The 14,497-nt window shown below is 38.0% G+C and overlaps 1 protein-coding gene across 4 annotated transcripts in view; it reads right to left on the reverse strand.

The window, feature by feature from the left end:
* Nucleotides 1-14,497, reverse strand: part of DENND2A (DENN domain containing 2A) — a 67,225-nt gene that overhangs the window by 22,239 nt on the left and 30,489 nt on the right. For 2 of the 4 annotated variants that reach the window (XM_087968500.1, XM_087968501.1), the window contains exons 3-8: nucleotides 10,919-12,112; nucleotides 10,239-10,366; nucleotides 6,756-6,874; nucleotides 2,864-3,061; nucleotides 1,647-1,740; nucleotides 737-787 (exon numbers count right to left, since the gene is read on the reverse strand). In XM_087968500.1, the coding sequence (XP_087824626.1) occupies nucleotides 737-787; nucleotides 1,647-1,740; nucleotides 2,864-3,061; nucleotides 6,756-6,874; nucleotides 10,239-10,366; nucleotides 10,919-12,112 (1,784 nt within the window). Of the gene's footprint in view, nucleotides 1-736; nucleotides 788-1,646; nucleotides 1,744-2,863; nucleotides 3,062-6,755; nucleotides 6,875-10,238; nucleotides 10,367-10,918; nucleotides 12,113-14,497 lie in introns of all 4 variants that reach the window. The other 2 variants (XM_087968498.1, XM_087968499.1) reach the window with 1 other exon arrangement.

Below are 14,497 nucleotides of genomic sequence, written 5' to 3' on the forward strand. Positions count from 1 at the left end.
TGCCGTGTTGTTAGTTGGTGGATATGACAAATTTTTTTTTGTAGAAAATGAGAAGGGAGAGCACATAGCCCAAGGGTTGGAAATCTGCTGATCATCTTGAAATGGCCAGACTTGAACAACCTTCAGTACAAAGAACACAGGCTAGAAAATAAGTGATATGTTCTAGAGTGATAACATATATCAATTATTAAATATAAGGATTTCAAACTTCACCAACTGATTGCAATTGCAGTCCATTCACACAATTGAAACACTTTAACACAGAGCCTTATTTTTATCTATAAAATCTATAGTCCTAAACACATTCACTTGAGCATTTTCCCTAAGCTGGAACTTATGTTTGGACTACAAATCCCAGAATTCCCAGCTACCATGGGTACTGGCTAAACTGACTGGGAATTGTAGGAATTGTGGTCTGACATCATCTGAAATGCTCCAGGTCTGGAAAAGCTGTATTAGGATATAAAACTCATTAAATATTGACTTCTAAGTACACATTTTAAGAATTGGGTTGTATGTTGGATAATGAACTTTTTTTAGGGATATGAATGTTCATGTAGCCATCATAACAGACAAACAATCGATAATTCACTTTTGCAATAATTGAAGGCCTCTACAGGCATAAAACATATCCTGTTATTTTGGGCAGGAAAAAAAAAAACTAGAAGGGGGAAAACCCACAACTGTCAAGCCAAAAATCAATAATCTTCTCTAAAGTTCATATCTCAATTGATACCTCTTTGTTTTTCTTCTGTATCACTGTCTGATTCACTGTTTTCATCTGTAACTAGGAGGAAATAGAAAAGAATGGTAAACATCACTTTAAAAAAAATAATTATTATTGTTTTCTGAATAGCAAACAAAATCTTGAATGGCTCATGGAATCAGTTCTCACAAGTTCTCTTATCCCCCCCAAAATATAGGATGCCTGGTTGGGGTGGCCAGAAGATAAGTTAGGGACTACTAAGAAATTTCTAGAACACTGCAGTAAATAATTCAGATTTTTGTTTACTGGGAGCAACTCCAAACATCACCAAAATTAAGTTGCGTAAATGGAGAAAGATCGGAAAATGGAGGGAGGAATCTTGTATAAAAGGACAATGAGCTCAGTTCCTAACTGAAAGATGCTCAGGGAGCATCCAAAAAGCTATGTTTTTTTGCACCTTGCTTTGGTGAATGAATGATGGATCCTATTGTAAAAGACCAAATAGAACAGTTAAGTCTGACAACTGAAATATACCATTTAATAGTACTAGGATATAAGGTGAATAGTACTAAATAGCTATAGCACTTAGACTTATATACCGCTTCATAGTGCTTTACAGTTCTCTCTAAGTGGTTTACAGAGTCAGCATATTGACCCCAACAATCTGGATCCTCATTTTACTGACTTTGGAAGGATGGAAGGATGAGCCAGTGAGACTCGAACTGCAAACTCCTGGCAGCTGGCAGTCAGCACAAGTAGCCTGCAGTACTGCATTCTGACCACTGCACCACCACTAATATAGAAAAGAGGCAACTGAGGCAGAAGCATCATGTCCTTTATAACTGGTTATTATTAAGGAAATCCCTTTAATATTGGACAATACTGAGTAGGCACAAAAGCTGCCTGCAAAACCATTGGTCCAGCAACAGTCTTTCCTTACCTCTCCCTGAGCTAGACTCTGTAGATTGTGACAGTCTCTTGACTCGTTTCTTCCCTCTTCGAGCCTCATAAATGGCATTGATTTTTAACACCAGCTGCTTAACGTAAAGAAGAAAAAGTAAATGCTTTCATCTTTCCACAAATCCAGTTTCTTTTTTAAATGATGCCCACATCATTTTATCTACCAAGGCAATTTACAGGTAGTCCTCAACATATAAAACTAGAGACTAAGGAAGTTGATGTTGATAGACAAACTCTGTCACCAAGGTGACAAGGAATAAAACTTTTCCCTAAGTCTGAAATGTTTAGATAATATTCAGAAGCATCTTAGACAGATGCCTTCCTAATTCACTAGAGTACAGCTAGTCCTCAACTTACAACCACAATTGAGCCCAAAATTTCTGTTGCTAAGTGAAACATTTAAGTGAATTTTGCCCCATTTTTTATAGGAAAAGAAAGCCTTGTTTCTCACCATATAACCTTCAGATGATGATTAATGTTACTGTTTATTAATTTTAATCATTTACTATCTACATCAAGGGTCTTCATACTTGACAAGTTTAAGACTTGTGGACTTCAACTCCCAGAATTCCTGAGCTAACATGACTGGAGGAGGAATTCTGGGAGTTGAAATCCATAAGTCTTAAAGTTGTCAAGTTTAAAGATCCCTGATCTACATAGCTCAATTTTGGAGGGTAATGTATATACCATATGTTTTGCTCCATAAGACACACAACCCACCCACCTCCCTAAAAAAGTGGGTGGAAATGTCTGTGCGTCGGTGCCAGTCCTTTGGTGAATAGCAGCTGGGCTGCGGTGGCAGGGTCATTTTACAGTGCTGAACCCCGCCTCTTCTGTCTTTGTCATTGCCCGCCTCTTCTGTCTCTTACACAGTGCAGGAGTCAATAGGCAGAGCTGGCACATGAGAGGACACCTATCTGTGGTCCTCTCAGGCTCCGCCTGATATATTTTTTCTTGTTTCCCTCTTCTAAACCTAGGTGTGCCATATGGTCAGGTGCGTCTTATGGTGTGAAAAATATGGTACTTAATTTTAAAAGGGCTCACCTATCAAGATTCAGATAATTTTCAGGACCGCAAACATGAAATTAATACTTAATTCCCTAGACAAGACTTAAAATAGCAATTTTTGAACACTGCTTCTAATCTTTCACAGTCCTAAATCAGCCAAAAAAAAAATATCTTTAAAGAAAAAAATACCTTGGAAATTTTTCTTCTTTTCTTGCCATTTTGAGAATCACCCAAGGAGAAGAAAGTATCATCAGGACTGCTAGGAGTGGAAGGGGGGCTGATTTTGGAAGGAGAGTAAGTTCCATCCCGGTTTGGTTTCCGTATGTCTAACAGTTTGAAACTTCTGCGTTCTGAGTTCTGCCTAAAGAAGATGGGCTTAGAGAGGACCTAAGGAGACAGACCACAATGGGGGAAATGGGGAACATCAGACACTACATTTCTCTACAATTAAAAACATTCAAAATAAGAAGCATTAAAACATTAGTTGCAAGAATTCTTGGCTTTAATTAAAAAGGTTTAACACTTGCTTAGACTATTTTTCACAGGATTCTCTAGCAGGTCAATAGGAAAAAATGATATATTTTCCACAAGTGTGCTAAGAAGTCTCATTAGCATGACAGAAACAGCTCTTACTGCTCGCACAACTAGCTTTCAGGAGCTCTATGGAACTGAGCCAACAAAACTAACCAGTGAAGCAACCACAGACACTTGGATTGGAAAAATAAGGAGCTGTTGTACCACATCAGACCCAGATGTTTACATGGTCCAATAGTCTGTCAGCCAATACTCATCACCAGTGGCTTCAGAAGCAAGTTTAAGCAACCATACAATTGCATATTTATGGACCGTGCATTCCCTGACCCTGTTATTTAGTTAGTGATTTTATCCAGTAGAACAACAGAATGGTCTGGCACTTGTTCATGAGCTTCTTAGGACACAGTAGGTCAAATCTTAGCTTTGGGCACAAGAACACCAATTTCAAATTCTGGCTCCTGGAAAAGCTGAAATAAAGTTGCGAGAGCATAAAGCAAAATCAACTCCAGGTATTGATTGCAACTACAGCAATTGTAAACTTTCTTTTTTAATTCTCAAAAGACCAACATGCTAAAATAAGTTCACTGTTGAATGACATTCTTCTCTCTTCAATGAGCAGTAGTAGAAAACTTATTAAGTGCTAACTATATAACGAATCAGATTACTAATTTGCTGGTTCCTGTTTGATTTTTTTAACAGAATGCAAGCAATAAATAAAACCCTTTTCCCATCTTTGTGAGATATAAAAAAAATCTCCTTGTAATGACCCAGTTGTAGTTCTAGATGCTTTTTAAAAATAAATCTGAGTTATGAGCTCTGATGTTACCTAGTTTGTGTAATGAAACATCTGCAAGAAAACAACCAAACTCAGAGAGCACCAAAGGCCCCTCAGACCACATTCTCATTCTGTTAATGGCATTAAAAAGAAAGTGGAAAGCACAAGTGTTCCCACAAAGGCATGACATTCAATTGAAATGGATAAAATGTTTAAGATATAAATGATTGTCAATATTAATAATTAGAAGATGGTATATTAGCAAACCTTTTGTGAAATGAGATTTGAAGTAGAAGAAGGAGGAACATTTCAATGAAATATTGAGCTATAATATGTGATGTGGGGGGGGGAAAATAATTTTGAAAAATAGGGCTCTCATAAAAGCATGTGATTTAATTGAAAAGTAATGAGTTAAATATCTAAGATATGAATGAATATCAATATTAATGAATAGATTTGTATTATTTTTGATAATATAGTATAATTTTAGAATGTACCAGACAGAATCCCAATGTAGGTTATGTATTTTATATTAAGTACTATAAATATAGGGGAAAAAGACAAAGGCATCATACTCCATATAGTGTATAGGAGAAGTACTTCTTCTTTTTTTTTTAAAGAAGAAAAATAAATGATTGGCTGGAATAGAACAGACAAAGAATAATAAATATTACGATATGAATTGAGAGGAGATAAAAAAATAAAAATGAAATAAAATTGAGAAAATTTAAAGGAGAGGAGAAGTTATATAGAAAATTGAAAATGCTAAGAAGATATGAAATGGTATGTAAAATGAATATGAAATTCAATTTGTGTCTGTACCAAGAGTTTTAACCCGGGACTAAGCAACTTTCAGAAAAGAGATTTTTTATACTTTTATGTTTTGTGTTTATGTGTATTTATGTATTGTTTGTCTTGAAAAATAAAACTTGTTTAAAAAAAAAGAAAGAAAGAAAGTGGCATGTATTAAGGTAGGAAACAATAAAAAAAATAATCCCCCATCACTTGGAAGATAAATATCAGCTCCCAGATACACTGAATCTTATCTCCAGACTAAATATCAAAAGTACAGTTTGCAGCTGCCACAATGAACTCCCTCCACAAATTCCCTCTCTGCACAAAACTCCCCTATACATCCCAAAAGACTAATATTTTTCCTGATTCATTCCTATATTATCTGGAGAACAATTAGGGATTAGTAGTCAGTAGTAACACCAGAGTGTTCTGTCTCTATACAGCAACTTAACCTATTAACACCTAAAAATTCTAAATAGGTTATCAAATACATATATATGCAGAGTCCTGCATAAATATTTGCAAGAACATTTCTGTTTAAATGCACAATTCTTCATTAATGGTGCCCCTTGTACTTTCCATATTAATCAACATTCTCTGTCTTTTGCTCTATTGATGGCCAGTCATCTTATTTTTATGTAGGAAATTTCAACTTCTGTTCTAACTTCATTCTTACCTTTCCTCCACTACCTCGAATATGAATAATGGTGGTAGTGAACAGGATAGTATTTTTCCTACCACCAAGTACTGAAAATCCCTGAAACTCTTCAAAGAACGGAGGTGTGAAATTCTGGGGCACACAAGCCATATGCTTACCTCCCAGTAATCCAAGATGCAGGTCCCAAAATGTGAAGGAAAAATCAGGATTTCCAAAAGTGGCTTGAGTTTTAACTGGAAACAGAAGAATTGCTCTCAATTCTTCTCATAAATAGCCTAAAATTTCACACTAAAATCCAGCTGTTCAACCATCATATTTTGATGTCCTGCTTCGTCACCTGAAGCAGGCAAGCGGTTTTAAAGTTGAGAATGGGTTGGCTGCCCAGCTGTCTCCCTATTCTCAGTCTTAATCTCCATAAAAAGCAGTGGTGGGATTAACATTTTTTTTACTACCAGTTCTGTGGGCGCGGCTTAGTAGGCGTGGTAGGGGAAGGGTACTGTAAAATCTCCATTCCCATCCCACTCTAGGGGAAGGATACTGTAAAATCCACATTCCCTTCCCACACCTGGGGAAAGGTTACTGCAAAATCCCATTCCCTCCCCACCCCACTAACCTTCTTTCCAGCTCCGTTCTCCTGTGCAGGGCAACAAAAGAAGACCCAGCTGACTAGCTGGGACTCAGGAGGCAGAGAATAGATGGGGGCGGGGCCAGTCAGAGGTGGTATTTGCTGGTTCTCTGAACTACTCAAAATTTCCGCTACCGGTTCTCCAGAACTGGTCAGAACCTGCTGAATACCACCTCTGATTAAAAAAAGATTGAGAAATGAATCCCACATCTTCTTATGAGGTCAACAGGTTAACAGGCTGCAAGACTGAGTTCTGGCCCCTGACTTTGCCCATACATAATTCAACAAGATCCCAGCCAAACCTCAGCAGCTCCTGTTCTTTCCAAATTTCCACTTGCCAGCCAGCCCTAGAAAAGTGGCATATGGTCTTACAGAATTTCTTTATGGTTTCGAATTGGCAAGAACTATCAACAAATGTCTACAGCAAGAATACGTCCAGAGTGTCCTATTTCTAAGTCCAGAAATCCATCGTGATTCAGAAAGCTTAGTTTTATTACTTTAAAGTCACCAAATTCAGTTAGCAGAAAAATAATCAACTTCCTTAGGGAGTTAATCCAAGATGGGAAACCAAGCTGAACAAAGGATTAGTCATTTTCTTCCCTGAAGGTATCAATTTTCTGACCACTGTATCTCCATAATAACCATCAAAATGTATAGCTTGGGGGCACTGACTGTTCAGATTAGACCAGGTTACCTTTGCGGGTGTGCCAGGAATAGAAGTAGGAGATGCTGGAAAGTTCAGGCCACATTTCTTCCCTAGGCAATGACTATTTGTCTCGATATCTTCATAGGGGTTTTCTTTTGCTGGTAAATCTGGAATTGAAAACCAAGGCAATAAATGCACATAAAACAAAATACAACTTTTTCCTAAGGATTTGGAAATGACATTTGTGGATGCCATTGAATGAATGAGGTTCCATATCATTCATAAACTACCACCGGCATATATAAGAGTCCTCAACTTACAATTACAATTGAGCCCAAAACTTTTGTTGCTAAGCGAGGCAGTTAAGTGAATTTTCCCTATTTTATGACCTTTCTTGCCACAGTTGTTAAGTGAATCACTTAGTAACACTGTTGTTGAGTGAATTCGGCTTTCCCATTGATTTAGCTTGTCAAAAGGTGGCAAAAGGTGAACACATGACCTCAGAACACTGCAACCGTCATAACTATGAGTTAGTTGCCAAGCGTCTGAATTTTGATCATGTAACAATGAGGAAACTGCAATGGTCATGTGAAAAAATGCTCATAAGTCACTTTTTTTAGTGCCATTGTAACTTTGAATGGTCACTAAACAAACTATTGTAAATCTAGGACTACCTGTATGCTGAACTATAAATTCAACCCTATGATCTGCAAATCAATCTATTTAAGTTGTATCAGGATTGGAATGATTGACTAATGCATTTATTAGACTTCCTCTTCCTCTAGGAGCTAAAAGCAGTGTACATAACAATTGGATGAAAAAAGTCAGTCACCCCTGGTTAATTATATGTTTCCATACATCCCTAAGTCATGTTGTGGTTAGCCGGCAGCAGGTGCAGACGGCTGAGGAGAGCGAGGACTCAGATGAGGGGCCAGGACGCTGCCTTCAGAGATTGTGAGGGCTGGCAGCAGCGATGAGGAGGTTCCTAAGGAGCCTGTGTCAAGTACGTGTGCGCGCAGGATTGCTCGCAGAAAAGAGCAGCTGCAATAGCACGGGTGACTTGGGAGTAAGGCTGCAAGGTAATGGCCCCTCCTTCAAGAAGATAAAAGCCAGCCATGAAGCAAACGTTCTTTGCAGGAAGCAAAGATGTTTTGAAATTCAGCATCATGGACATTACAGTATCTTAAGTTGGTATTTGAAGACTCTTGTGTTGTGAAATATTTCTTATCTGTGATTCTTGGCAGTCTCACACAGTTTTGATGAGGTTTGTGCTTATCAAAGTTAATTAGTTTGCAGCAGCCTTTTAACCGGGGATTCGTAAGACTCATTAAAAGATTTCTGTTTCCTTTGGTTATTGTTTGTTTTATTGGAAAAGGGTTTGGGTCAGAACAAGTCAAAACAATCTCCACATAATACAAATGTGAAGGATATGTTAGTAGTTAGTTGAATTCTTTCTTCTTTCCATCAACACAGTATTTCCTGTGCCACTGTTATCACCCAATCCCCAAACATAATCAGACCACCTCTATGCTTAACAGCTGGCAAAGTATTCTTTTTGTCTGAAAACGATTGTGTGGTTTAGACTTATCAAGGCTTTCTTTAATTTTTTAGACAAACCTGAACTCAGAGACAACAGTTTCCTTCTGAGAATGCTTTTGTGCAGGTACTTGTTATATAAGCAACACTGCATTGGGCACCTGAAGAGCTATTCCAGGATCACCTAATCTTTTCAGCAAGTTATTTGATCTGTGGATTCCGTTTTGCAGCTGTGACCATTTCCTGATATTTTGTTCTTTTGTGGTCTTCCATAATGTGCCTTGACTTCCATATATGTTCCATTCCTCGACACTATTTCCCCCAAGTAAAATCACTAACTGGAAGCATGTACAGATTTTTAGCACCTTCTCATGCTTTGTAAAAGTGAATTCTCTTCATTTTCAAATAGATATTCAGATGGCTACTTAGGGGAGCCTAAGGTGGTTGAAGGTCACAATCTGAGTGTTAGAACAATCAGGTTATTTGTTCACTTGTGGAATTGTTTCCACCTGCAGACTTAAGGAGGCATATCTCTGTGGACCTTACTGATAACTGTACATTAAAAAAGTAACAATAATTCAACCAGAAAGCTATTCAAACTTTTATACTACATTCATTACAGTATTTTCTTATTCTGAATGTGTAAACAGCTGCATCTAACAAATGTGTATCCATTCAACTTCTCAGAAAATTGGCTTTAATGCTATACCATGAGAAAGCAATGTCAGCTTCTATTCACTGAGAGAAACACAAAAAAATACAAAGGGCAAGGCTGTTGAAACCTGAGCTACAAAACTCCCTCTTCCAATGTTATCCACCTCCCCCCCCCCACCCCCGCCACCCCAAAAAAGAAAATCTCTGAGGAACATTAGGCTAAAAGAGAATTGACTGGTCTAAAATGAACTTTTAAACCAGGATCCAACAATTGTTCTTTGTTCATTTTTTTAAAAAGAGTGATGATCATACCTGAGCATCAATAGCCAATGCTAACATCATGACTGGATGGCATGAGGGGAAAAAGAAAGGAAAATTGAAGGATAGCTTTGGAAGAAAAGGTTAAAAATAAATTGCTGGAGTATGTTGAAAGTAGGAGTGTGCTGAAGGTGTGTTCTAAGCTGGAAATGTACAACTTCTCATAGGTACAATCGAACAAAGAAGTTAGATAATGCTATTTGTTTATTTTGGACTTTACTGCTACAAGCAAATCAGCCTATTCCAACTTATTCATCAAAGAATATTTTTTTAAAAAAATCTCTATTTAATATTATGAGAATCAGTAAAATGTGTGTCTTGCCTATTGATTTTCACATTTTATTCTATGTTGGATTGTGGCTATTACTTTAGTTTAAGGTGAGTATTAACAATTTTTTTAGAACTAATTAATTACTACATATTAGCAAAATGATGGATCACATTTGGATCAGGTTTTACTCAAGGAAGCAACATACATATACATGCTAATGTCTGCCTTGCTTTGACATATATAAACAACACTGAAATAATGTATTTTGTCCTTTTCTCATATTAGCTTGTGTTGGTTTCATCTACAGTTTTCTATTGACTTGCCATGGTTACATTTCTGTCATGCACTGTATATAATTCCTACAAATACATTCCATAAAAATCCGTTCTAACCTCAAAAATTATGTCTATACATGCACCAAGGAGATGTTACTTTAAACATGGAAACTAGCAACTCCCAGCTTTCCGGATGCCGAATTCTGATCAAACCAAATAGCATGGCAACACTCAGGTTTGCAGAAATTAAGAATTCAACATTACCAGGAAAACTGTTGGTTGCCCATCCTTATCCTTACAGAGAATTATTGTAATTTCTACCTCTTATCTTCTAGGGAACTATTCCATACTACTCCATATCAAAACCTTTGGTTTGAAAAACGCCACATACACTTGGCGCTAAATATTCACACATCTACAGAACAACTTACAAGCACTGAGGTCACAATAGTTGCTTTTCACCTCCAGAATGCCTACCTAGAATATCTTCATAGACGTTTTCCTCGGATAAAGTGCGAGTTAGAGCCATCTTGCTTTGAGCGTACCAATCCACTCGGCCATTCTCAGAAGAGGACTGCAACAAATCTTCAAATTCATAGGACTTCCTAGGGCATTTATTTAGAAAGAGCAGAAGAGGTGGTGGAGGGAAAAGGTGGATATCTCAAAAGAATACAATAAAGCAAATCACTCTAAGTATTACTGGAGAAAAAAAAATGTGTATTTTTATAGCTTTATGTCACACTAAGCAGCCCTCAAAAAGTTTTGCTTCAGATCTCAAACCTCCCAGGCAATCGGCCTTCCTTTCTCCAACATGTCAAGAGATTCTTACACAGGGCTTTAACTTTGTCTCTGACTATCTGAAAATTTCTGGCTGCTTTTAAGATTCCCTCCCCCACTTTCTCCCCTGTTCTTTAGACTTGGATCAATTCCCAGAATATCTGCATGAATCTACCTTTCATTCCTTCCAAATCCCTCTTCCAAATCTATCTGTTCATGAAATTTTTGGTTCATTCTCTTAGTCCCACTAGCATGATATAAGTAAATTTAATAGAAGTACACCCCCCATTTTATTCAGCAGAATACACAAAAGATTATATTGCCCATTAAGAACAAACCACACTGTAAGAGAAACAGATATAATCCATATATAGTAGTACCTGTGATCTGCGTTAGCCTTAAGCTTTCCGTTCCTCAGCCTTCTACTAATGGCTGACGGGGGAGGCGAGGAAGGCAGAGGAGGGGGTGGAATAGAAGGGAGAGGGGGTAGGAGTCTCTTATTCTGAGCAGGCGGAATCCACCCCTCTTCACCTTCATGTTTGAAAGTCCGCCGAGGCTTAGGAAGCGGATTGATAAAAGGTTTCTTCTCTGGCAAGCCAGGCTCCATGTACACATTTTCTTCATTGCGAGATCTGCATTTCACACAAGATGCTTTCACCTCTTCCAAAGTCCCAAAGATGGGCTCTCTGGCTTCAGTATCCAAGCCAAGAAGCCACTTACTTACTTCTAGGCGGTTGGTACTTTCCTGGCCGTCGGTTGGCTCCTGATCCTCACCGGTCTTCTCTTGCAGACAGTGTGGAGAATAGTAAGTACCTGGTAGCTGGGGTTGGGCTTCAGCTGACCCATACTTCAAGGCTTGTTCCAGCTTCTTGACCTGACTCAAGACAGATAGGTTCTCCTTCTGGACTTCCTTTTTACTGTCCTTCAACTCAGTACATTTACCCACATTGAAATTACATTCTTCCTCCCTTGATTTCACATCAACTTTCCTTGCAACATGCTGCCCAGCATTTTTAAAAGTTCCAACGTGCTTCTCATCCTCCTTACTTGGACCCTTGTAATTTGGGGGCCTCTTATTATCCACTTCTCTCATTGCAACATTATTCCTAGCTGTCTTCTCCATCACACCCAAAACTGGATTGGGTTCCTCTTTAACACTTTGGTCCTCCTCCTTCCACAGGGACACCGGAGATGGAATTTCCTTTTTTCCTTCCCATTCTGAAATCTTGTCCTTGATACTTAAAGGCTTGTTTTTCAAGCTGACTTTCCCAACAGACCGAAGATTCTGACAACCACCTATTTGCTTCCTTAGAATCCTGCCGCTTTCCCGCACTTTGAGATCTACTGAGGGATCTCCAATGATCATCTTGGGACTTAGCATATTCTGCTGAAAACAGTCCAGTCTGGGATCCAGCATCAATTTCTCTATGGTTTTCAGTGGCCTCTCTGCTACGGAATCTAGTTCTGGTTTTGGCAGTAGCTTGGGTGGGAAGGCAAAACTCTTCGACCAATTATGCTTTGAAAGCCCACTCCAAAATTCTGTTTTTGCAGCTGGATTATTTAGACTTGCAAACCTGATCCCAGGCAAAAAGGGCAAAGGTCAGAAGAATTGTACAGGTTGGCATTCATCGTTCAGTACAATGTCATGAGCTGGATTTAATATTTAGTTGAATATTAAATGTATAACACTTTAACTTAAAAGATACAGGAGTGCAGAATTATTAAACAGTTTTTTTCTGCAATTTTTTTACTGTCTTCCCACTAATCTAAACATATCTGCTAAGAGGAGTGCTTTTCTATCTTTTCAATAAAACATTAACATCTAGCACACCTCATTTATTTACCAGTGTCCAGTAACACCTTAAAGCAAAACGCATTTTTCTTGCATAAATCCATTTGTTTGAGCATACCAAAGCTTATGCCAAAATAAATACATTTCTCATTTGTTGACATAAAACTATTTGGTATTTTCCCCACTTTTCTGTATTAGCAGATTAACCTGAATGCGTCTGGAAAATATTCAAAATCCCTCTTTTCTTAAAAGCCATCCTAGATAAGTGTCATGCCCCTGTTGGAATCTGATTCCGAGGGGGAGGTTGAACAGCTGACAGGGAGTGGGAATTGTGGTTCCAGTGGCTGTGGAGGAAACTTGGGGAAGGGCACAATCCAGCTGGGCATTCAGAGTAAGACCCAGGCCCACCCCCTCTTCATCCTAGGGCACGCAGGGAGGAACGAATAAGGAAGCAACATGGATTACGGGGGAGAAAAAGGCCCTGATTCCCTTCTTTAGCTGCAGCTGGGAAAATTGGATATAAAAGGTATTTGCGCACAGCACCTTGCTGGAAGCAAAGTGTGCATTATCTTTGTTTGCCAAGTCTTATCTAGGTTCTGGCGTCCTCCCAACTGTGTATGTTTCGTTATCTTTTGAAGTCTGCAATTCCTTATCCTGCCTTGTCTCGTTAATTGCTGCAGTGTGGTTTGTATTGGTTTTTATTTATAATTTATATGTACTATGGGGTCAGACTGAATTTCTTCCCTTTAAAAACAGTTCTTGGGAGAGCTTTTTCTCCAGCTGATGATAACCGGACATTCCAAGTTGGAAGAATTAAAAGGACTTCAGCTACTTTTGTGACTTTGTTGTTTTGTGACATGCCCTGGATCATCACAGTAAGATCCTAGTTTTGAGGTCCTAGATGGGTTATCCATATTAAGAAAATATTTGTATGGACACTACTCATGTCTTTACTCAAATGTATATTTAAGCTAGACTGAAAACCTTTCTACTTAACAGTTATTATCTGAAGCTAAACTAATGATATGCAGCTCCAGAGATGAATACAGTTCTGAGAGTCTATGGAGATTCTCAGTTGTCCAGGTCATGGTTGTCCCAAAGGTGCTTTTTTTCAAGAGGCAACAGGACTTTGTTTTTCTTTGAAGACGTTTTACTTCTCATCCAAGAAGCTTCTTCAGCCACCATCCAATCAGAGCTTCTTGGATGAGAAGCGAAAAATTTTCAAAGAAAAACCCAGAAAGTCCAGTTACCTCTTGAAAAAAGCATATTTGGTACAGTGCTTAGAATTTCTTAAAATCTTATCCTCAAGTTAATATGATATTGGAAGGAGAGAATATTAAACAGAGGAATTTTAAATTGCAATTGATTACTTATTATTACATTTTTAAGATTTATGTGCTATTCATAGCATACAAAATTATATGCAAAGTGACTATTTTCACAGCTTACAATGTATGGATAAAGGGTTTGTTTCATATCTAAATATAAACAATAAAAGCTGCAGTCAGAGTAACAGAAAAAGATAAATTTAGCACATGTAATTAAAACATATTAATATAACAAAAGGCCTGAGACAGGCATTTGTTTGTCCAGTACTGAAATACTAGGACTTGTATTTCTAGCAAAGCTCCCAAAATCTAGATCAGGCTCTTGGTTCAAAAAAAATATTTATGAATAAATTTGACTGTCTCTTTTAAATTTCCCCTCTTCTCCCCTATTATATGTCCTGGTTAAGCTTCTAAAGCCACGATTAATGACAGTAAAACAGAAATAAATATGGAGATTAGATATTCCGTACCTCCAGAACAATAAAATAAATCCCCCACTAACTGCCTTAGTGAAAGTGAGGCCAACAGAACGCACTTGTAAAGTGCAGGAACCTATTCAATTATCTATGCATGTTTCTGGCAAAGTTTAAAATTTTGCTAAGTATCTTTGAACAACAGGAGGAGGAGGGAGGAAGTAAGTATCCCTTTGACTTAGAACCACAATCAAGCTTGGAACTTTAGTTGTAAGCCATTATGGTCATTAAGTGGGTCATGTGCCCGGACTCAGTTTTATGACCATTTTTACAATGGCTGTACCATGAGTCCCTGCAGGCATTAAGCAAACCACGATAGTTAAAGGGAATCCATTTTCTCAAATGGTCATTTTTCCCCTAGAAAAA

This window comes from Notechis scutatus, chromosome 6 (assembly GCF_049901735.1).
Source record: "Notechis scutatus isolate UNSWTSFEM ecotype Mainland chromosome 6, rNotScu1.2, whole genome shotgun sequence".
NCBI classification, from domain to species: Eukaryota; Metazoa; Chordata; class Lepidosauria; order Squamata; family Elapidae; genus Notechis; species Notechis scutatus.